We start from the raw sequence: 24,557 nt of genomic DNA on the forward strand, positions 1-24,557 counted from the left end.
ATTTCACACAAGAATCATTAAAAGAAATCAAAAAGCGGTGCCCCTTTTGACTAGTGGAACTCATCAATAATAATAATTATTATTATTATTACCATTATTATTATCATTATCATTATTTATTTAATCTTACCCATTATATGATGCCAGGAGGTAGCCTGAATATTACTGATACCATATGACTTTTCTAATTTACTAATTATACTTCTTCAAGCAAGGAATACATCTCTTCATGAATTTGTGAAAGATTTTATACTCTGGACTTAATTTTGAACAGAACCTTTGTGATTTGCCATGGTAAAAATAGATAAAATTATTTCTGTACTTTACAGATATGTTTGGGAGAGATGTTAGTACAGTGGAATACCATCTATTCCAAAGTCAAAAAAGCCCACAGAAATTTCCTTTTCTCTCTTTTTTTCCTCTCTCTCTTTCTCTCTTTTTTTTTCTTTCTTTCCCTCCTTCCTTCTTTTTTTTTTTTTTTTTTCCTTCTCTATCTCTCTCTTCTTTATTATTCCACCAAAATATTCTTGCCATTTCAACTTTTAAGCATTTTCTTTTTGTAGCCAGTGTTTAGTGTGTCACAAAGAGGCTATGGTTAAGGCATCTGTGGTAATTTAGAAGATCATCCTCAATATGAAAACTAATTAAATAGGGAAATTGCAAAAGGAAAAAAGCTAGCCGTAGGCACTCCAGTTACATCTCTCATCTGCACTGAATTTGATCCCTCTCATACTGCAAAATATAATTAAAAGATCATATTGCTACTTTGTGTTATTCTGACACTGTAAGGAAGTTAAAATTACAAAATTTAAAATGACTAGACTGAAACAACTTTTTACCTGGAAATTTTCCTTTATCCAAAAATGCAAATAGTCTAAGCATGAAAAAAAACACACACCATACCTTCCTTTCAGAGTCAAATTGATGAACATGCATTCCTGAAAACACACAAATAACCCTAAAATGTTGGAAGTGCATTAGTGTCATACTCCAGATGGATAGTGAAATATTTCTACATAACCATACTCCTGACTATGGACATTTCTTGTCCTTTTTTTTTTCTTCTTTTTTTTTCTTTTTTTCCTTTCTAGTTTTTAGGTCTCAGAATCTCAAGGAGCTGTTTCAGAGGAAGTAAGGCATAGACAAAAACACACAGGTGTTAGCAGGTGGCAAAGAATTTTCTAAATATTGCAGTGCAATCCCAGCTATGACAAAATTTCCCATCTTGGCAGCTGAAAACAGGTCTGTAAGCTCTAATGAAGGGGATCTGAAAGGTACAGAGGCAATGCAGCCATCCAGTCTCTTGAGAAATTTGTTTGAGGCATTAAAACAACATGAACATGCCCCCTTTTACAGTCATAACTGTGATATTGCACAAGGCCAACACCCCACACAAAGGAGGAAATTCATAAAACAAATTATACTTCCACTTCAGCCTGCAGAAATTTCAAAAGAGAAGACTGTCATAAAAAGCAATCCTGCTGGCACCATACAGCATCAGGAACACCAACGTTATATTACTTATTTATTAGCTACCCAACATGTTCTATACATTTTACTGGCAGGTATGAAGACAATGTGGTTCCATTTAAGTGTTTGTACTTAGGTAAGAATTGCTTAAGTAAGCATATATAGAAGTTCCAGGGATAGCTCGGTAGCTCAATATTGTCACACTATGACAAAATCATTTACTTTTCCATTTTCTTTGCTCCTTCTTCATTTTCACAGACTTCAGACAACTGGAAGAACAGAGAAGGCTCTATCTCATTCAAGAGAGTGCATTTTAAATGAGAGGTGAAAGCTGTGAAGTCCCCTCATGTCCCCAGTGTGGGTGCTTGCTGTTGGTATCAACAGCTTCCTTCCCACCCCAGCAAAAGAAAAGGCTTCCTATGGGTCAAGGGAAGACAAGGGGGCTGGTCTGGGGGAAATGAGAGAGAGAGGGAACACAAAGTCTTGCCATACACATCAGGCTCTGAGGCCAAAGGAACCCACCACAGCTTTGCAGTCTGTGACCTGGGAGACCTTGTCTGTCCTTGGACTATTCAGGCTTTTTGAATTAGGTAGGCACTATACCTTACTGGCTATGAACAGCTATGTGTAGGCTCACAGTGTTGAGGACACACAAGAATACTAGGAAGGGCACATTTTGCTGAAAAAATATAAGGCCAAAGAATATCTTGATAGATGTTTGTAAAGACTGAAATGCAAAGTAATGTACTGGGATCGTTGCTGGATTTGTGTTTTAAGATCAGAGAATACAGAAAAAAAAATATAATAGGTAATGAAAATTGTTTAACATAAAATGAAGAACTGAAATGCTTTAATCATGCTCCTATGATTGTATGTCATTACAGGGCAGAATTAAAGTAATTTGGATTTCTCTTCATGTAGTAATTTAACATGTTAAATTAATCCTTGAGAGAAATCTGAATATTGAGTGTTCTGTAGTGCTAGTTTGGGAGATACTTATATCCATGTTGTTGTTTTTTCCTATATAAAGCATACCACCAACAATCTTCACATTTGTCTGAAAATTTATTTGGTGTCACTTTTTATTATTATTAATATCTGCATTAAAATAAGGTTATGCCTTTAAATAAATTTAGAATATACATACTTTATGTATTGACATACATATTCGTACACTTCCACATACCTCTCAATGCATCCAAAGAGTGTGAGATTTAGCCTACTGTCTATGGCAAGTTCTCTTAAACACACTCCCTCAGCGAGCTTTATAATTCCCTAATAAAGCAATAAAAGAACTAGTTTTCTCATTCTATTTAACAATTTTAAGAAAATGTACTGTTACAGTACATAGAGTTCTGTCTTTGAAAGGTCACCTTGTTTGTCAACCTTGCAACTTCTTCCATTACCTACCCTATCTTTGTTACTTCATTAGGCAAGCACTACCTTTCCTACACAAAGGGTCAACCTGTCCCCAACTCTGAATGTTCTAAGAGAGTTAGCTATTTGTCCTTAACCTCATTTATTTCCTTCATTTCCATTTTTATTGCTTTATTGTTTGCTGTTTAAACACAGATTCTCATTCTGAAGAGACATTTGTCATTCATTATATTCCAACACCACCTCTCGATCATTGTATTATCTCTAAAAACGTATAAGCAACAAAGGGACAGTCAGGAGGTCATTACAATAAGCAAATTAAGAGCTAGAACAAGGACTTGAAGTCCATTAGCATTTTGGATCAGATCCATGGAAAATTATGAAAATATATTTAACATCTAGTCTACCTTCCCTGGAAATAGGAATCATGAAAACAAAGAAAATAATGCAGTACTAGTTACAATTACATTTGTCTTCTTCCTGTAGATATTATGCCTTCAACACTATCATTCCCACTAAAAATTGAAGGAAATAAGTTATATACAAATATTTATGAAAGATAACTGGTAAATTTGTGAAAGCTTTTAAAAACTGTAGCTTATATTATTTAAAATATATTCAGTAAATAAAAACAATCTAATTGAACTTTATTTATAGCTATTGTTAAGTAATATATCATAATCCATGGTCATAAATACCCGGATCTCCAAACTAGGCTAAAACATTCTAAAACTTACCAAAACAACAAAGGAAAACAGAGTCCACCGCTAATGTTGTTACGACTCTATTGACATTTACTTATTCTTTTAAATTCCACCAAAGATATGTCAGATGGTGCAAACACACCCACCTGAGATAATACTAGACTAAAAAGTATGTTCTAAAGTCTGCCTTAAAATTTACATATCAATATAATAAGTGTCGCTAGAAAGCCTTTGTAATAAAATAGTTTGTTCCTGCATATCATCTTCCATGTAAAAAGTCATCATTTTGGATATTTGCAAATATTAAAGCACAGAGAGTTAACTATACTTTTGCATGTTTCTGTGTTAAATAATATCAGATAATATTCCTTACTAGTATATATATGACTACTCCTCTTTTTCATTTCATAACAAATACAATGAAATATGTGTCAAGCAGTACCTAATCTAATAATAATACAAAGCTGTAGCTAATTTAATAGCAATGAAAGTTCAGGAGTTCACGTTTTTTCAGGTTAGTTATAGTGGTTTATGTATATACTAAAGTTGCCTAGCTGTCACTGTAGAAAGTATTTTTCTACATTTTGAAATTATTAAGTATTATGTATGGAAAAGTGCCACTTATCTAAACATTTAATAATGCATATCACTATAACACTGAAATACTATCATATTTCATATCAGTTGATTTATTTTATTTTTTATTTTTTACTATAAATTGCTTCCAATAAATAGGAAGTTAGTATTTAAGGGCATGCAGGCAAAAAAAATGCTATTAAAAAAGTTATATTCATGAAGTATTAAAAATAAATACCAAGAAAAACAACTAAGGTGTAGTTAATGCACACATGATCAAATATATTTTTATTTGTCCTACCTATAAGTGAAAATTTATATTTACTTAAAATATCGGCATACGTATATTTATACAATTACACAGTTCTGGATATTAATTGCTAGAAATTATGTGTATTTCCGTGCTATCCAAACACATCTACACATACATACATACAAACATATGTAGTATTGCCATGTTATTGTATTAATGCAAACCCTTTAAATATTAATATAAAATTGATAAAATGTATACAGCATATATTTACATATATTTGCATAATGTATTTATATATAAGTACAGAAACCAGTATTCCTGTATTGCCAACCAAACTGTTTGTTTGAGGACAGGCTTAGAATTGTTAGGTTCTCACAGTATCATAATATATCAATTAATGATCAAGCTGCAAATACAAAATATCACAAAGAAGAAATAGTGGGAAATCTTCCCACATATTTTGCCAGTATCTCTGCACAGACATTTAAATATGAGAAGTTTTTATCTCAGAGTATCAGGGAAGGACATATATTTTTGTGCTCTATTTGTAGAAGTTGTGGACCTGACAAAATCTCTTACCTTTATACCACCAAGGTAGGTTTATAGGAGTTGAATGCAATTCTTCTTATGTGGAAACAGCTTATGGCTGCTTCCCACCAAAAAATATTTGTGAGTAATTGAATTGACACATACTGAAAACCGAATCCTTGCATCCTGAATAAAGAAGTGCAGAAAAAAATAGATGTCCATGGATTCTGCCACTCAAATGAAATAAAAAGCATACAAACAAGAAGCTCCCTTTTGTTCTTGGAATTCCGGACTGACATTCAGAGGACTTCCCTGCCTTAATAAACATGTCCAATACGCAACAGTGCTAATAAGGTTCAAAGAAAACCACAGAGAACCACTGGTAACCTCTAACAGTTTGATTTAATAAAAGATTAAGCGGCAAGGAAATCATTTCAAAAATAATTTTGGGCAGGGTTATACAAGTGAATGACCATATTCACAGTAAATATGAAGAGGAGTAAAATAGTTGGTTTCAATGGAGTTAAGAAGGTTTTATACCACTTTAAAATATGGTTTATTGTCTATCTTCCTCTTTTGTCACATCTCTCCATGGCTCTTTGGCTAAAATGAAATGGATGATAACTCTCCATCCTCACCCACCACCGTCTCCCCCAAATATTCTTCCTTCTTCCAAAACAATTTTATATTTTAATTTCTCTTATGATTTTCCGGAGTATAAATACATAATAGGACAAGGAGTATAATAGGACAACAGTATTTTTCATTAATTTTCTCTAAAAATAACAAGTGCACTTTTAAATTGTGTTTTCCTTGCCATTGCAACAAGAAAAAAAAAAAAGAATCAACATCAAAAATAATTAGACAAAAATATTTTCTTTGTGATAGTATAGCGGAGTAAACATCAGCATTTGTATCTTCTATTTTTAAAGCTCTCATTGCTTATGTAGCTAAAATTTATTTCTAACTTTTACTACAATAATGACCACCACCTCATAAAGTCAATGTACCACTGGAATGTTTCCTATTCTCTCTTTTTGTCACGGTTTATGAGGCTTCTATTTTTAAGGCATCTGTGTTTATGTTTTTTTTATTTTTTTTTTAAAAAAGAAAATAAAAAAATAAAAAGTCTATAAACACTAAAATAATTATACACACATAGTTATACTGTGAGGTCTTGGTAACTAAGAAAGAAGTGGTTCTGGAATGTGTCCTCAGCTCCTTCCACCCACAGTAAAAGTTCATTAAGAAAAGCACCTCTCAGGGCTGGAGCCATAGCTGCCAAAGGAAAACACTTTCTCATTTTCAAATGTCCACAACTGTGATTACACTGACTGTTAAACATGCTTTAACATAGACTTCTCTGCTGGACAAGTGTACAGAACTCCTAATTAAAGGGTTTCATTTTTGCCACAAAAGGAGCTAGATTGCAATGGCATCTTTTGTCCTATGCTTAATGAAGGGTGAGATATAGTTTAAATAATTAGTAACACTGCTGGAAGAGAATGTGAGTAATTAGCATAGCTTGACACCCAGAGCTACACTAGTTGCTGTTGTTAGCATCAACAATGTGTTGATTTAAAAAAGAAAATTGCAAGAAAAGAAAATGTCACTTGAAGCGGTTTGGGGTTTCTTTTTTAAAGATACAATTAACCAACCATTTTTGAATGAATCCACTACACTATTGACTACCATTTGCTCATTCTTTTAGAATTTTCATTTTAAATTTTGGTAACCTATCTATCAACCAAACAGACTCATGTATATAAAAACCCACAGCAGCAATATAATGAGCAACAACCTGTTTTTCAGAGGGGAATTTTCTGATCTGCTTTATTTCTGATCTACTTGCACATTGCATTTGCCAATGGCATCTGCACATTATTGGTAGGTTAACAAAGACTATCTGCAAGCTTGCACCAAATACTTACATTAGCAGCTATCCCTGGGCTCAGTGTAAATATGTTGAAACCAGTGGCAAAATTGGCACAACTGGTGTAATTGCTGGGAATAGCAAAGTGAAATAGACTGCCTCATAACAAAAAGGTTAGTAACTGGATTTCATGTAGACTAAAAATTTTCTTTATAAACTCATTCTAGATAGACTGGGTACGAAGAAAGTCCAAGTCTCAAAAATTCTGTGGACATTATAAAGAATTATAGGAATTGCCATTGTAAGGAAAGGGTTATTTGATCCAGGCCTATCCTAACCATTAAATTAGTACTCAAATTATTCTTGAACAAGGCTGGCAGAAAGTATTCTATTAGGCTTCTTCCAAATTAGCTAAACTGAATAATATTTAATGTGAATGTTGCTTGTCTGTGTGAGATACCCATCCAGAGTTTGCTTAGGAATCTTTGCACAGCAAAAGCATAGATTATGCAAAAACACCCTATTTTTTTTTCTTAACCACCTGCAATGTTAAGCCAAAAATCTCAAAAGAAGATACATGCTTTTCAAACTTTTCATTCAAGACTAGTCATATCTAAGTACATCAGCAATAAGAAATTTTTCTTTAACGTTTATTGACATCCTCAAAAATATTCTTATGGAGTATTTAATTTTGAAGGTACTTCATGTTAAGTATCACATTTCTGCTCATATAAAGTTGATAAAAAATACAGTCATTCAGTCACTACTAGCTTACTAAATAGAAGCACCTGGTAAGCATGTAAACCTGCTGGATTATTGAAAAGAATTGTAGGTCCACGCCCCTTGTATTCACATTTATAGTCCATTTTACTAATGTTAATTGTTAAAGAAAAAATAAACCTGCTTAAAGGAAATAAAAAGCAGAAATAACAACCCCTTATTGAATAAAAAAAGTCTTTAAGAGATGAAAAGAAGCTAATAGGTTCAGGTAAAGAAGTATTTTTCATTATATTAATGTAATTGTAGAATATGATCTGCATGCTTGCACATGCATAGAGGCATAAAAAAATGTGGTATGTGTATGCAAAACTTACCTGCACTCACATAAAGTTGTTGTAGATGTGTGCAGCCTCATGTTTTTATCTGAAGGTATTTAAGAAAACCCTTCCTGCTAGTTAAACCTATTAAAACAGTTTCTTTTCACATCTCTGAAATTCTGTGTGAGAAAGCTGGCAGTTAATATTTGCCCTCCACACTTGTGACTTCTCAGTTGCAGTTCATAGCTAAGAAATCCCCTCAAAACACAGGCAGGCAAGCACACACAGACCAGCCTGGGGGAATGGGGAATGGCAGCTTAGGGTTTTAAATTCATTCCTGTGCTCTGCCATAGCACCTGAATTGGTGTGATGGGTCAGGGGCTACTTGACTTGGCCTCAGCGGGAGTCTGAGGAGCCAGCTGAGCCTCCCGTTGCCCCTGGTGAGGATGTCCCACACGAGTCAGGGAGTCAGGGACTGCCAGTCGCCTGGGTGCTGGGTGGGTGAGATGCCATGCCAGTGGGGACGGAGAGCTCGCATAACCATGGGAATTGCTACAAGGAACTAGGGAAGAATTTTGGTTTTCTTTCCTGCAAGGCAGCACAGGAAGAGCAAGGCTGGCATTCGAACCCCCTGGGCTGGTTGGGCAGCTGCAGCCCCTGAAGCCAGTGCATGTAAATACATCTTCTGCTAGCAATGATGCAAAGAGCTTTCCACAATGAAAACAACTCAATGAAAAATAATCAACAGCAGAGTGTATGTGAAGAAAGCCTGACATTTCCGTCAGTGCCTGTGTATGTGCAGTCAACATGAAAATCCCGCTAGATGACATGAGTGAAGATGTAGGCAGATAAGCAAATTCACCCCAGTAGTAGTGCACACTGCATGTTCCTTATGATAGCTATAGAAAAATCAAAGCACAACTGAGAAATCTGTCTTTAAGGGAAAATCTGACACCTTTTCAATGTTGATGAGCACATATAGATCTGTATATGTATCTCATCTGGTGACAGACCGCACACCTGCCGTTACCAGCCCCTGCCCAAAGGAGGAAATACAACACCCATCTGAAGGACGCTTTCCTTCCCAACCACGCACCATGGGGTGCAGAGGCTGGTAGGTATCACTAACCTTTAACTTGTCATAGCGCTCGCTTAAAGCTGCCACCTGATGGTCACGGTGCCGTCCGACTAGCTTGCACAAGGCACAGATCAGCTGGTCATCAGTCACGCAGTACATGTTAACCTTCTCGTCCTCGTGCTCCAAGCACATTAATCCCCTGATGTGAGAGTCTGGGATGGGCTCGATCAGCCGGTGGCCAGTGAAGGGCTTCTTGTTGGGGTGAGTGGCTTTCAGGCACTCCTCGCAGTAGGAGACTTCGCAGGTAACACAGGTCTTCACCGCCTCCTGGGCAGGGTCCTGGTCGCAGAACTGGCAGAGGACCTTCTCGCAGGACGACATGCTGTTGCTGTCAAAAGCCCGCTCCCGGCGGGTCTCGCTGGGGGAGTTGGGCCCGCTCACCGAGGCTTTCTGAAACCGGTCGATGATGTTCTGCAGGGTGACGTTGCGCTTGAGCCCCTCTAAGCCACGCTGGCTGAGGGTGATGACATAGCGGCAGGTGGGGCACTGGAAGGCGGTGATAGACTCCACCGGCTCGTTGGTGGCGCAGTGGGAGACGAGGATGCGGTGCGCGCAGTTGAAGCAGAGGCTGTGAGCGCAGGGCAGCAGCAGCGGGTCTTCAAACAGCTCCAGACAGATAGGGCAGGTCAGTTCCGACTCCAGTGTTTCCATCTTCAGGCAAAGCTTTCCTGTGGCGTCAGCGAAATCCAGGGAAGCTGATCAGCTATCTGGAAACACACGTAAAATTCGATTAGGCGAGAGAGAACATGAGGGGTCAGCTGTGGGGGGTTGTCAGCTTTTGCTGCGGCTCCCGGTGCTATCAATCCACAACACCAAGCGGGAGAGCGATCTAAAGTTTTGAAACTGCACATGCACACATCAAGGTATTTAAAACTAGACTTTTTTTTTTTTTCCCCTCCTTTTCCTTTTCCTTGTCTCTCTCTGTTCACTTAAGAATGCAAACCAAAAGCTTGTTCTTAATTGTTTTTGCTTTCTCTTTCTCTCCCATGTGATTGAGGAGAATGGAAGATGTTTCTGTGCATTGCTAAAAAAAACAAAATGATGACCTTCAAAGAACCTGTTACAGTGAAACCAGAATTCTTCTGCAGATGCTGCTTTTGTCTTTGCTAATCTAATAGTAAAACTTTCTTAAAAACCTTCACTTTTGTATAGTATTGTGCAAGATCCGTCCAGAGTATACTAGCTCATAACTTTAAATCTATCATTTTTAATACAGTTTCCCAGAATTATTTTCTGCGACTTATATTTTCATTTGTTATTACAGCAATAGTACAGCAGTTAGAGTATACCTCATTGTTTACCTGTGCAAATATATACTTTAATATGTACAGGGAATCATGTGTCAAGGAAAGCACATGATATTTTGACATCTTTTAAGTATATATTGTATATTATGATATATATTAATATATTGCTCCTGTGTATTTCAAGATCATATGTATAAAAATATGCACAAAAATATATTGCAAGCATGTTTTTGGTAAATATCTCCAAAGGACTCTATATTGTCCTAACTGAAATGCCCAAAGAGATATGGATGAAACAAACTACTAAACAGTAGTTTAGCCCAAATTTCTGATGATTCTAATCTACAAGAAGAGCCTCTAAAGACGAAGACAATGAAATGTGTGATTTGCTCAGTGTTTTGTGTGTGTATGCACATGTGCTTTTGTGTCAGTATTCTTTATTACTAAAACTCAGGAACTAAGTGCTTGCTCTAGTGGCCTTATTAATCATCTGAAGTGGATTAGGAATCCATGACTTTTAGATGGAGGGCATGGGATTTTCTAGACAAGGCAGCTGCACACCCCTCTCAGAGATCAACTGAAACTTCATTTTGCTTCCTTTTCTGCATTCAGCATTACAGAGAGTGAATTTGAAAGCATCGCCCTACGCAGCTCTCCCTACTGAAGCTCCCATCAGGGGCCCATCGCTGCTGCGAGCAGACAGGTCAGTGAAGCAGAAGCAAGAGCTATGCTTCACACTCACGGAGCTGTACCTCCTCACAGTATAATCTATTTAAGCTTTGTTGCTCATAACCGAAGACAGCTTCAGATGGCACAGCTGCATAGCCTTTACACTGTAAAGTCATTGTTCAGTTGTGTGAACCCTTGCCTCCTTCCCTGACCATGAAAAAACAGGGATGGACAAGAATCCCCCCAAACAAGTCTTGGTTCATTAAGGGTAAGGAGAGCTTGGGCTCATTAGCAGCCTTGGGAAACAAGCATGTTTGAACCTCCTGTACTTTGTTATAATTAGAGTGTGGAGTGCAGTGACAGTGTCAGGAATTCTACCTACAATGCCAATAGGAACCTCAGGAAAATGGGAGAGTTCAGCAGATGGGGTCAAGGTTCAGAGTGCCTGTCAGTATCCAGCCCTGCTTGCTCTGTGGGAAGAGCAGCAAAGGTATCTGTTCCAGAGATATGTTTTGAAATTAGGATACTTTGCCTCTTTGCACAAATGCTCCCTTCTATTCTGCCAAGAAATGCAATAATTTAAAAAAGGCACTGACCCCGTCAAAAAATTTGCTTTCCTGTATCTTCTGTGATGCTGATATTACTTAAAATGAAGTTCAGTTTGCCAAAGATTAATTCATTTTATAACTATCCTTTTATAACTATCCTTCAGCTGCCATAATTATATGGTGCATCTGGTCAAAATTAAAGGGCTGGCAATTTGATATAAGCAGGAAGATAACTTCCCTTCTCTCTCCTCAGCCATAGCCACACAGCACAGAAAAGATGAAAGCATTTTCTACAAATGAAGAACAGTTTGTCTTTCCTCCTCTTCACTCTTTGTATCACACAAGTCCCAGAAGATCAAAATCTCATTCACATTGTTTGAATCCCTTCCACACCACAACTGTATACCTCATCATCTGCTTATCCTGCAGGCTGAAAGCTGTACTGGAAATGGGAGAAGGGGATTTGGGGCTGGCAGTAGACAACATTTTAAGGCGGCAAACAGGCAAACTAAACATTGCTCATCTCTTGGCAGTCTAGTGAAAACCTGCTGACCTCTCAGGTTTGCTTCTAAGGATTGTGTTGGGGATACGGGGCTTTCTTGAATGCTCTGCTTTCTGCACAAAATCCCTCCTGATCCCTTGTGTGCCAAAATGTTTCATTCATTCAGTTTCCGTCTCAAAGTATTTTTTTTTAAGCAAAGTGTTTCCCATGTTACTCATCTAAAAGAGGGGTGAACAGATTAAACCAGCAGAAAATATTTGCATCACTGACTCATGGAAAGGTATTTAAATCATTGTCATGGCTCTATGTAAACATCACCATACTAATCAATAACCAATTCTGATCTACCTGGCCTGACAGAGCAGCCACTTCTGAATAATGCTCTTTAGTAAGAGCAAGGGTGCCAAAGTCTAATCTTAGACTGCAAACTTCTTGGAATAGAAGCCAGTAAAAGCCTATCTTCCAAGGTAATCAAAGCTGATCACACTGATAGAAACAAACAACAAAAAAAGACTTTTCCCTCTTTTATTTTGCAGCTGCCAATACGTCAAAACATGGTGCATCTGGGATTGAATAATGAATACGTTAAGAGGCACTGAAGAGGGGCTGCATTTTCTATGTAATCCAATGATTGCTCTTTAATCAACTGAATTTCTGATTTGACTTTTAGGTTGGTGTCTGAAGTGCAGTGTGCAGCTGATCCAGCCACAGAATTTTTCAAACACACCAGCCTTAAGTCTCGTATTTAGTAACTTGTTTTCTTGAGTGTGATAGAGAAATCATAGCAACAGTAAACTGGAAGATTAGGCAAACAATTATAATGCATGGTTTTAAAATGCACATGGTTGTATTCCATAGTCAACGTGGCCCATAAATAGAAAGCCACATAGACAGCCTCTAGGCACAGAAAGGAAAAATAGAAAAAGAGTTCATATTTTCAGATTTGCAAAAATATGGAATTTCTGTCAGAAAATTATACTATTATCAAAATGTCATTGGAATGAGAAGTACTGCTTTTCTAATGTTTAAAGAAAAGATATCAAAGTAAAAGTTATCGAAAAAAGACAAGTGCTATTTAAAAATGAATAATACACTTCAGTGATATTAAGTGTGATATCTCCCTGGGACACAACAATTACTTCTGCATTATATGGTAAGCAATTAAGCCAATGAAATCTTGATCCCAGTGTAGTTCATGGTAAGACATCTACTAACCCTAGTGGAGTTAGCTTCTCTAAAGCACAACATTACTATTTTTGAAGGAGATATTAATGTTTTCAGTGGCACAGTAGAGCACACAAAGATCTTCAGTGCTAAAGAGACATGAGAAATGTGAAAACGAAATCTGAAATAGATAAATTTCAATATGTTAAGTGCCATCAGAGCTGAACAGATATAAAAGATAATCTGTCAAGCTGTTTCATAACTGAAGACAATGTTATGCAGCAAAAAAGCTGTATTACTGTATTATATCTTCTGTTTGCTGTATACTTATAAAAATACAGATCAGAGATACAACCAAAGTCAGCAGAAAACCGTTATCACTGATCTTAATGAGACCCAAAAAATTGAAGTCTTAAAAATATACTTCCTAAGGAGGACATAAAATGCACAGTTCATCACTCTTTAAAACGTTATCATCTATACGAAAATATGGTGATTCGGTGGACCCGAAGTCAACCCATAGCTGACTGTAAGTTCAATCCTGATTTCTCATTGCTGGGAGTGTCAGCTTTATGAATGATCCTGACACCTTAAGTACAAAAATCAACATACAGAAGCAGCAGGACAAAAATATGAGAACATCTCTGTATAGGGAGATTTCCATGAACCCGAATGGTAAGCATTTTCTCATTGAAAGCAACACCCTTTTATGTTTTGAAGAAATCACCTGCCTTTAGAAAAGTATTGCAAGCCACACTGCTACATGAAGATGTTCTTACAGCAAATACCCATTTATGGCTAGAACTCTTTCTGCACCCAAATGACTACCAACAAATTGCAACTAATATCTAAATAAATCATTTTGCCAACCTCCTTGTGAAAAAGGCAAGTAATCCAGCAGATCCTTGTGATCCAGCAGCAATACCACAGGATATGGTGATGCTAAACTAATAAGATATTTCAAGAAGGCGAACAGAATTCTTTCAAGTTCAACCCAGGTAGTGCCTTTCATCTTATCTTGTCATGTTCAATGGTGAGGCAACTGATAACCTGTTGCAGGCTTTACTTTTAACTGTTTCTCATTGCTGTTATCCCAAAGATGTGACCAGCAGGACCAGGGAGATGACTGTCCCCCTCTACTCTGCCCTTGTGAGGCCCCACCTGGAGTGCTGCATCCAGGTCTGGGGCCCCCAGCACAAGAAGGATGTGGACCTGTTAGAATGGGTCCAGAGGAGGGCCACAAAGTTGGTCAGAGTGCTGGAGCACCTCTCCTATGAAGAAAGGCTGAGAGAGCTGGGGATGTTCAGCCTGAAGAAGAGAAGGGTCCGGGGTGACCTCATTGAAGATTTTCAGTACTTAAAAAGGTCTCATGACAAAGACGGAGAACAACTTTTTACTTGATCAGATAATGAAAGGACAGAGGGAATTGTTTTAAACTAAAAGAGGGAGATTTAGATAAAACGTCAGGAGGAAATTAGTCACTCAGAGGGTGGTGAGGCACTGGAACAGGTTGTCCAGAGAAGCTGTGGATGCCCCATCCCTGGAGGTGTTCAAGACCAGGTTGGCCGGGGCTTTGAGCAACCTGGTCTAGTGGGTGGCATCCCTTCCCATGGCAGGGGTTTGGAACTAAGTGAAGTAGGTCTCTTCCAAGCCAAGCCGTTCTATGATTCTATGAAAGATCAGTAATATTGGTAATAATTTATATTTGTTCTACTAAAAAAGTAATGATAGTGTAATATTGCCAAAGAACATTGTTCATCCTAACTCAGTACATTCAAGCTAAAACATGGTATTTCAGAAGTGTTAACATAATGTCTGAAGTAAAATGACTAAAATACAAAACTACACTTAAATATACACGTTTCAAAAATTGCAGTATGGTGAGGTCACTTTTAGTCAGAAAAGCACTACAAAATTCTCCCTGTGCAGACAGGATGAATAAATCTCTAACTATTAGAATTAATATAGCTGACAGTGTTTTAGCATGCCACATGTTGCCTCCTGCTCTAGTTGTGTCCCATCCATTTTTATTCCAGCTGTTTCTACAACCTTCAGAGAAGGTGAGAAGAAAAGCTACCAGGAGTGAAAGAAACAGCAGTGGAAGACATCTTAAGAATATTCATTTTCCACCCTTGCTCCTAGCAGGGAAGTCACAGTATGATTTAAAGCTGTTTCAGTGAACTTTAAAATTGTAGTGACCTCTGTGACACTGAGGGAGGAAACAGAGTTGTATACCATTCTGCAAATCTGAAGCATCTTAGTAACAAATAGCACTGGGCAAAAGAGCAGGACAAGTGCCAAATTCCAGAATTATTTGATGTGTCATCTCACTGACAAAGTCACAGCTTGTTGCATTTTGGTGAATTACGGTCATATTTCATTCAAGGAGGTTGGAATAACATCTTTTCCTAACAATGTTTTCTAACAATCTGTTGCCTTAAAACTACTACTGAATGCCTATTACAACCTATGTCAGCCCTGGTCTCATATATGGAAACTCATATATGGAAATGTTCATAAATGGACACAAGACTGCAAAATTGAAGATTGAACACTTGTAGATGATATGATTTTTCAGTTAGAAAATAAAATTTATTAAACTACCACTATATGAATATGAAATAAAATTTCATATGAAATATGAAAATCTGGGTTTGAAAGGTAATAAAATGTGTTATGCATGTATGTATGCGTGTATGTGTGCCTATATATCCTAGGTGTGTAGTAAAAGAAGAATTACAGTGTGCACACACAGTCTTCCTGAATGAACTATGGCAAGTGCTTAAACAGTCTACTATCATAATACACAGCTGCAGCTTTCAAAGCAGCAGTATTTTTCTGTTAAGTGCACTATAAAAGGAAAATTTTAAATTTACGTTCCTGTCATAAAATCTGGCACGGGCAATAAAAAAACACTTGCAATTTTTTCTGTTAGCTCTGAAACAAAAAGCAAGAAAATGTTCTTTTTGCCATTTTCTATCCCACTTTAGGATATACACAAAATTGTCTTGGGAACAACTGCTCCTTCCAACAAATGAATCTGATTGCTTTCCATCACATTCAATAAACATTTCAAATGTGATTAAATCAATGGGCTGCTTCATAGCCCAGTTTTTCTCAAGTCCATTACTGCTTTTACTTTCTGCATCACAGACATTGAAGCCTCCAAGTAACTTATGATGTTAGTAGTTTTCAACAGCACAGCTAGTGAGATGTTCATCTAAGTATTGTAATTTGTGTAAGTAGTGTATAGGGGGCTAATAATAAAAAATCAGAATTTTTTCTTTAAAAATGTTTAATGAAAATTTCTGTAGCACTAAAGCAGACAAGCTGCATGCACCCTCAAACATGGAAATACTTTTTTTTTCACTTTTTTTTTTTTTTAATCAAAACAGTGCAAATAAATAAATATTCAAAGGATAACACCTGTTCATCAACCCCTGGTATGCAAAAACAAATACACATCATAAAAGAAAATGGCTAGTTCATCCTCCTCATATATTTTCACTGACAAGAGTGATTAGTTGCCTTGTCTACAAGTAAGTTACATGCAATATTTCCATGTTGTTGAGATTGTTGTTTGCAGCATTTAAATGATATTAATGCAGCAAAAGAACATCTGCCATGCTGTTTGTCATGATGCAAAGCCTTGACAACATCCCTCTCTGGTTGAACCATATGCTAGTAACAGAATATATTTTCAAAAAAAACAAATCCTATATGTTATTCAGTGAGATAAATATCTCACTGAATTAAGGTCTTTGGCACAACATCACATATTCATTCTCATGGGAGCTCAAACAACAACTGAGCCTCAAAAGATATATGCAAGAAAAAAGAAGAAAAATAAAAAAGACCGTGCCTTATAAATCCTGAAGCAATCAGTATTTATATTGATTTAATATTATCTGTAATGATTTTATATAGTAATGATTATACTAATATTATAATGATTATAATGATTTAATATTATCTATAATGCTATATTAAATACAATATTACACACGTGCATATACCTATACTAGGGTATATCTGGAATGCTTTTTTACCTTTATTTTTTATATCGCAATTCTTATAGCTTTATGTTCTTTAGATACAAAAATGCTTGAGGGAAATGAAAGCAAAGGATTTTTTAATCCTTAGCACATGTGGCTCAACATCGCATCTACTGGCATTAACAGTGATCTCCTAATAAACCTATGCCCAAAGATCTGTTCCAAAAATCGCTTCTCCAACTTAATTCACACCCTTCATTTGAGAAATTGGCACTTATTCTGGGGTTTATCACAGCAATACAACAACAAATGTTGAGAAAGTCAGTACAGACCTGGTACCACCAGTTTTCTCGTGGCTCTGTTTGCACAGTAGAGCTGGCAATCTCTCACCTCTAGGAATTTCAGTTCTGTAAAGCCTAAGGTGCCATGGTACTACCTGGGCTGTAGTGCAGATGATATAGCAAGAGAAATAGCCAGAAATATTTCAGTACGTTCCTTCTAGTCGTATGTGTTCACACACACTGATATGTGATTTAGTGCAGCTTGGAAATATCAGGGCCCTTAAGCTACTGCTATTTTTTTAGTGAAGGTTTTAGGATGGCTTCAAGAAATCATATCATTCTCTTTCCAGCAAGTTGTCCTATGAATTCTTTCCCTGCAGCTAAGTAAAGCAGGTCATAAATATGATTTAAATTCATGATCATCATCTCCATCTAGATAATGACATTAGATTATAAATTCCCATGGGAGAACCCCAAGGTCTGCTTTCTTATAAAAGACAGCCATTAAAACAGCAGCAAATAATGTCCCAAGAACTACAACAGGTAAGAAATTGTGACCTTACCTGAGACACAGAAATCTGAATTTACACTAACTGCAAGCTGAGGGTATAAGGTGCACTTTTAACTGACTAAAGCGCCTGGTGTTTATGAAACTATCCCTATCACATTACATGCTACACTGCTAGCCTCTGACAGTCTTACTCTCTGTTCCTTATATGTGATCGTTTAAAAAAAAAAAAAACAACCAACCAACAAAAAAAAAACACCTCTAAAAGGGTTTTGACTTTTTTAAAAGAACAAACACACTGTCAGTGTTATATACTGCACTTTTGCAAAGAGTACAAAGAGATTCTGGTGGCTGACTCCCCCTTACCTCACCCCCCATAAAAAACAAACAAACAAACAAACAAAAAAAACCACTACCATCCAACACTGAGTAGTTTCTTGCTCTAGTTGCATGCTTGCAGTACACTGTACTGCAGAAGATCAATGATGTATTTAAAAATCAAGATTGTAATCAGGTAATTAGAAGGGGAAATTAGCTGTGAACTGTGGGAGTGAGAAGAGGATAAGGAACAAATTATATCTGTGCTCTTAAGGTAATCTATTTTAGAGGACACATCTAGTTAGAAACCTCTCTGGTTGGTGCAGAAAGCGCTCAGCTGAGGTTTCTTGGGTCCAGGAGTAACAAATGGGAACTGGCAAACATCACAAGGGCCCTCACCAGACCCCCAGACCTGCTCCAAGAGGAATGGGGACACTTCCCAACCTACTGCTGCCACTGGGGCCACCATGAGCATGTTTCTACCACTCCACCCAGGAGTACCAGGTTCCCATTCTGTTAGCAGAATGACCTTGGAAGCATTCTTTGCCCCTATAAACTGGAGCAGGAGTCTGCAAATACTTTGTAGCAAATGACCAGTGGAACAAATATTAGAAACCTGTTCCTCTCCCTAGTTGCCTAATGATCCTGAACACAAAGGATGATATTCATTTAAACTGGTCTCTGTAGGTTCTCATGGTAGTCACCAGAGAAAAATAGGCATCTCTAGAGGCACTTCATTTAAACAATTTTAAGTTATCTTTAAGATTAAATTACTTCCTAGATATACTTATTTTGTTCCAATTACATAAAGATCTTAGGGTAAGAAATTAAAACTACATCATCTAACAAGTAACAGTGTTCTTGAGCTTCAAAGAAGACAATGGAGAATCTACAGCTCTGCTTTGTTAAAGAATATTCTTATGAACTCCACAATCACTTATTAGTTAAGTTTGCTTCCAAAAGTCTATTCCAGCATGCCTCATTTCTATCATTCCTAATTTTCAAAGAACTGAAAGGAGGTACAGAAAACTAAATCGACTTACAGGAGAATGATCACAAAATGGCCTGTTACTAGCTGATGTTCCTGAACAGGGATTTTTCTGTTATTTGGATGATTCTGGTCCCTGCTGCATGTGAAGGGTGTGTGGACAGTTCCTGAGAAACAGAGGTGATGGGATCTGCACTCAGCAATCTTTAAGGCCAGCCTGCTTGGCATAGCAAACCTAACTTGAACTTAAATTTATTCATAATAGCTTGCCTTCTTATAGTGCAGATCATTACTCAGATGCAACATCCTTGTTCTTCCTGTTCTTTATACAACTACCAATCCTGCTACAATTCTCCATATCGAAAGCAGAGCAGGCTTCAAAGAGTTGAGATACTTCCACTCACAGTACCAGCTAGTGTATTTACTACTTTATTAGTCCTCTCCTCAGGTTGGTTGAGTGTTATTGATTGGCAATATTAACCCAAATCACCCCAAAATGGACAGAATAGTGCATGACTAAAAGTTCTGACCCTGACACAATAGGATACCGAATGAAATGTTGAGATCAACTGAGAAGAGGATAAAAATGCTGTGCTGAGTGCAGTGGTTAATGAGAGCCTGCTGTCCTGCCCCCAAGACACTCAAGGATTTGGCAAACCAACATAGCCTGTTCAGTGAGGTACCACCTCCCACTCACAATGAGATGCAAAGTCAGACTTTATTCCTTGTTAATAAGGCCAAATCTCAAGAAGGTGGCAAGTTTCCACTTAACCTCTCTTGAGGACTTTTTAAGTCATGTCAGCTGGTGCTTTTTGCAAAGAACCAGTAATGCTTTATTGTTTGCCAGAGGCACACCCACTTCTGTTTTATTTCTTGAGAAAGTATTACTTAACAGAAACATACCCATACTACAATAAATCCTTGTGATCTCAAATATTTTCTTCTATGCATTAACATCTTTTAAGGATGTTTTCCTTTACGGTCTATTTAAAGACCTGAGACAAACTAATCACTAAATGCAACCACATAATCTTGCCTCACAGGTCTTTAGTAACCACTCTGTGGCAAAACTTCATTGCTTCAAGATAAGAAATTCAGAGCAGCAAAAGGCTAATTGTATCAGTAATGTAATTTGCAGCTTAGGAACCAAAGTAGTGAATAGTACTAGTTCTTTTTAAACCCTATTGATGACCAGAGAGGTGCTCTGGGATTTGAAGTAAATTAAGAAACAAGATAACACCAGTTTCTAATCCAGCTTAGTAAAGTGATAAGAATAAATGATCCAATTTACTTATACTTCACTTGATAAGAACCAGGAGTCACAGTTGGTAGTTGGTTTGTACAGCTCTTCTCCTGTGTTCAGAGAGCTCCTGATCTTGGGAATGGCATTGCCATTATGAAATTAACAAAAATGTTTCTCCACTATAAGGCTATTGGCTGAATGTTCTGCCAAACATGGTCAGACATGCACATACACACACATGAAGAGTATCCACTGACTATTGGTGGTTGGGCTATTTTACTTGACATCCTCAAATTAATTGTCCTGAAAATAGTCTTTAGAATATCCTAAGAGAGAGCAGGAAAAATCAACTAATATGAACAATCACTTCTGAACAACTGTATCAATACCCCAGACAGGTCTCTTACTAAAACATTCCTAATGTCACTCAGAAAATAGATTATTAGGTTTTAAGATAGTATGGAAAGAGAAAACAATAGCTTAATTACATCCCTTTGAGACCCTACTCATCCACAACACATGAAGTCTCACAGATTATCCAAAAAAAAAATAGAATAAATCGTCTGCCTCCTGTCAGTTATCAACTAAGTCACCATTACTGCAATAAAGAGAGTAGCACCCTTGCAAGAATTATTGGCATGTTTCTGCACCACCTCCAGTCTCAAGCTTTTTTTTTTTTTCTCTCTTTTTTTTTTTTTTTTCCCGGGAGCTTGCTAACTATCCAATATTTACCTGACTGTGAGCTTATCTTGTTCTCAGAAGATTGCTCAGTTTGAAATACTGAACTGGGAAAATCATATAAGTTCTCTACCTGTGGGCTATATTTGCTTCTGATTCCTCCAAATGAGTGGTGCATTTTGTAGGCCTTTGAACTTATGTATAAAGTAACTGTGGTGACCAGACTATCACTCTAAGTATACTAGTGCTAAAAAGCACATCCTTTGAAAAAACACATTCTCTAGGCCATCATAGGTTTATGTTATGTAACTTCATCAGTTAGAAATAAATAAATGGGATTTGAAAGACTTTGCTTAAGGAGTGGAGAAGACTTCAGGGAATTACTGCATTTTTTTCATTCTTCTCATGTAAACATGTATCTCAGTCTTCCTCTGTTACTTTTAAAACAGAATTATAATGTTCCAGATGTTGTTAACAGTATGAACATGCCAGTGCTCCCTTTAGCTCTCTTATTAGTTTCATGACAACAAGACAACAACAAACCCTCATTTGAAAACACAAGATGACAAATACTCACTGCTGAAAGTTCCCCTTTTCTCCCCTGAGTTTCCAGTACTGAAAACAAAATTTGTCACAGCAACAGACCAAAACTCCACTCCTCCCTTATGACTGCTAAACACCTTCAAAAGCATTTCCCAAATTACTTGCAATGGCAAGCCCCCCCACACCGGTATTGGCTGGCAAGAAGCCACCACATGGGTACCCACCGCTGCATCCCGCCCTTCTCCTCCTCCTGGCCGGGGCATGGCTGCGGAGACAGGGACTGTTCTGACCCCTCGGATGGTGCTGGCAGCTCAGTGGCAACAGCTGCCTCCGTCCCAGCAATCCTGTCCCAGTGCTGCCTGCCTCCTTCACTGCGAGGCAGCCGTGGTCAGAGCACAACAGGAAAGCCTCCCCTACAATTGCAGGAAAACCCGCTCCACCTAACCGCCTCCGCCAGCCAGCCAGCCGCCCTTCTTGCTGGGCTGGAACTGAAATACCTGCTTTCTCTCTCCAGACCCAGCCCAAAGAAGGGTAGGAGGCTGGGAGGAGTGGGTCCTCTTGTGGGGCACCCCAGTGTCCTGCCTGGTGGCTGTGGGATGGCACTGCCAGGCAGCCTAGCCTATGACAAGCTCAGCCCCGGAAGAAATTAATCCAGCACAGAGTGATGAGGGAGTGGCAGCACCCGGGCCATGACAGGAGACCCATCTGGGCTGCCCAAACCTGCCACATACAGAATGAGGATTTCAGAAAGGGGTATTTATTGTTTTCTCCAAATACTTTTTAAAAACTTGATGACAGTTCATCAGGAGTCAGCCAAAATAGGGGAGGTCTGAAAGAGCACAGTGCCCAAGACTCCATGGAGTCCCCGTTTTCTGAAATTTAGCAGGTGAAATGCAAGATAATAGATGTTGCTCAATATTTATTTTTTTTTAACTAAACTTGCACGCAAGCAGCAAAATGCATCAGAAAACTACAAATGCTTCAGCAAAGTGCCCAGGAAGAATCCTGACTGAAGTCACACCAGACATTTGGTCTCCAACAAAGGTGTTAAAAATTCATGCAAAGTGGAAACAGCAGGAAAGAATTGCTTCCTTGTGTTCTCTGCTTTTCATGTTGCAATGCCTTCTTTAATACAGTGGTAACACGGCAAAGTGAAACAAAACATACCTCAGATGTCTGAACATAAGGATGCAAACCCACACCATCTTTGGTCTTTCTTCCGTGGTTGAGCCAGCACTTTGTTCTCATTGAAACAATAAACAACTGTTGTGATTATTTAATTTCCTATCCATTTCATTTCCTTGAAACAATGGATTGGAGTCCTCACATGTGCACACCCTTCATACGTTTTTTTAAAGGTTTCTTCTGGCAGCGTCTGTTAGCATGCATGTGGAATGACAGCTTGTAACTGAAGAAATGAGCATGCAGAAAGAAGACAGATGTGCAGAGGGATTGCCATTATTGCAACTCTTTTTCATTATATTAAATGTCTGTGGGTAATCTATAGGCAAGTCAAGTTATAACCAGCCCAGCAGGGGCCATAGCGTAAGTCCGAGGTGGAAGGATTTTAGATTCCTCAGCTCATATCCTATTCTTGAGCTTTCATTAAATGGCAGCATGCAGTTCCTTTGGACTGTCCCTCCAGCCCTGCTGGCTCACTCATCCAGGCACATTTGAGATAAATTAGTGTGAAGATCAACTTTATTGGCAGGTGCTGCCCTGCTGCTCTTCACATTATAGTAAGCCTAAGCTTTTCATGCCCTTTGCCTGCAGACAACCAGCCACAGTCTGAAAGTTTCAATAAATAAATAGCTTTTTGTAGTCAAATCTTCTAAACAATCACAAAACTGATGCCAAACAGTTCCAATAATCTTAATTCTACTGATACTCCTACCTTGATTTCTGCATGTCTGCTTTTTCAGTTTGAGGGTACCATCGCATATGTTTTAACAAATAACCCTGGAAGAGCTTCCAAAGCGTATCTGAGTGTCTCTATATGATGGTGTGTCTATGAAGGGTTCAGTGCACTTCTCATATCGCATACATAAGTATGCACACACACGTGTGCAAGCAAACCATTACTGGTTAAATCCCATAGCCTGAAATACTCCTGCTTGTGCCACTGGCTATGCTAGCTTGTTCTAGTTAGCATTCAGTAGTCTTAACTTAGGATAAAAAATGCAGCTGAGAAAAATCCACATCCTCTACCATACTAATCTCCCTTCTTCCACTTTCTTAATTCATGTCAAGTATAATATAGACGACTTTTAGCCTTCCTCTTTGCACGCATCTAATGAGATCCACAAAAGCCCCACCAGGCAAGTCTTTGGACATGGAGTTCAATTCTCATACAGCAGAAAGACAGAGATATAGAACTGAATGTGATCAAATAATCGCGAGATACCACCTTCAGGGACAGCTGTGCCTGTGCATGGTACCGACTAGGAGCTCTCGTGAATCTTAGTAAAAAAAGCTTTAAGGTGTATCAGCCACTAATGCCCCCTTTCTGCTGAAAGTTTCCACTAGAAAAAATATGGTATCAGCACAACTGATCATCTGATCTGGGCAACTATCAAGCAACTTAGATGGGGCACAAAACTCTACGCCAGCTTCATTACTGAAATTCACTGAAACACAAACATCCACTACTGTTTTTTTGTGGCGTCCAGTTATCCTGTTGATAACTCAGACATAAATAACTTCATAAAAATAGCTGGATTTGAAAATTGTTCCAGATGTTTTTTTTAAGAAAGCCAGAAAGTGAGATTTTTATTTGTTTGTTTGTGTCCTAATACACAATCTCAGAAACCTTGTTTTTGCCACTTTGCCATCTACCCTACATGAAAGAATTCTCTATGCCACTCATTTCAAATGCAGAAGAGAAATACAAGATTCTTTAAAAGTTCAAGTACTT

The 24,557-nt window shown here is 37.9% G+C and overlaps 1 protein-coding gene across 8 annotated transcripts in view; it reads right to left on the bottom strand.

The window, feature by feature from the left end:
* The window catches only part of MID1 (midline 1), a 239,424-nt gene that overhangs the window by 84,579 nt on the left and 130,288 nt on the right, over positions 1-24,557 (bottom strand). For 7 of the 8 annotated variants that reach the window (XM_068682801.1, XM_068682808.1, XM_068682811.1 and 4 more), the window contains exon 2: positions 8,951-9,666. In XM_068682801.1, the coding sequence (XP_068538902.1) occupies positions 8,951-9,610 (660 nt within the window). In that variant the 5' untranslated portion in view covers positions 9,611-9,666. Of the gene's footprint in view, positions 1-8,950; positions 9,667-21,867; positions 22,040-24,557 lie in introns of those variants that run through there. The other variant, XM_068682792.1, reaches the window with a different exon arrangement.

This window comes from Anas acuta, chromosome 1 (genome assembly GCF_963932015.1).
Source record: "Anas acuta chromosome 1, bAnaAcu1.1, whole genome shotgun sequence".
Taxonomy (NCBI): Eukaryota; Metazoa; Chordata; class Aves; order Anseriformes; family Anatidae; genus Anas; species Anas acuta.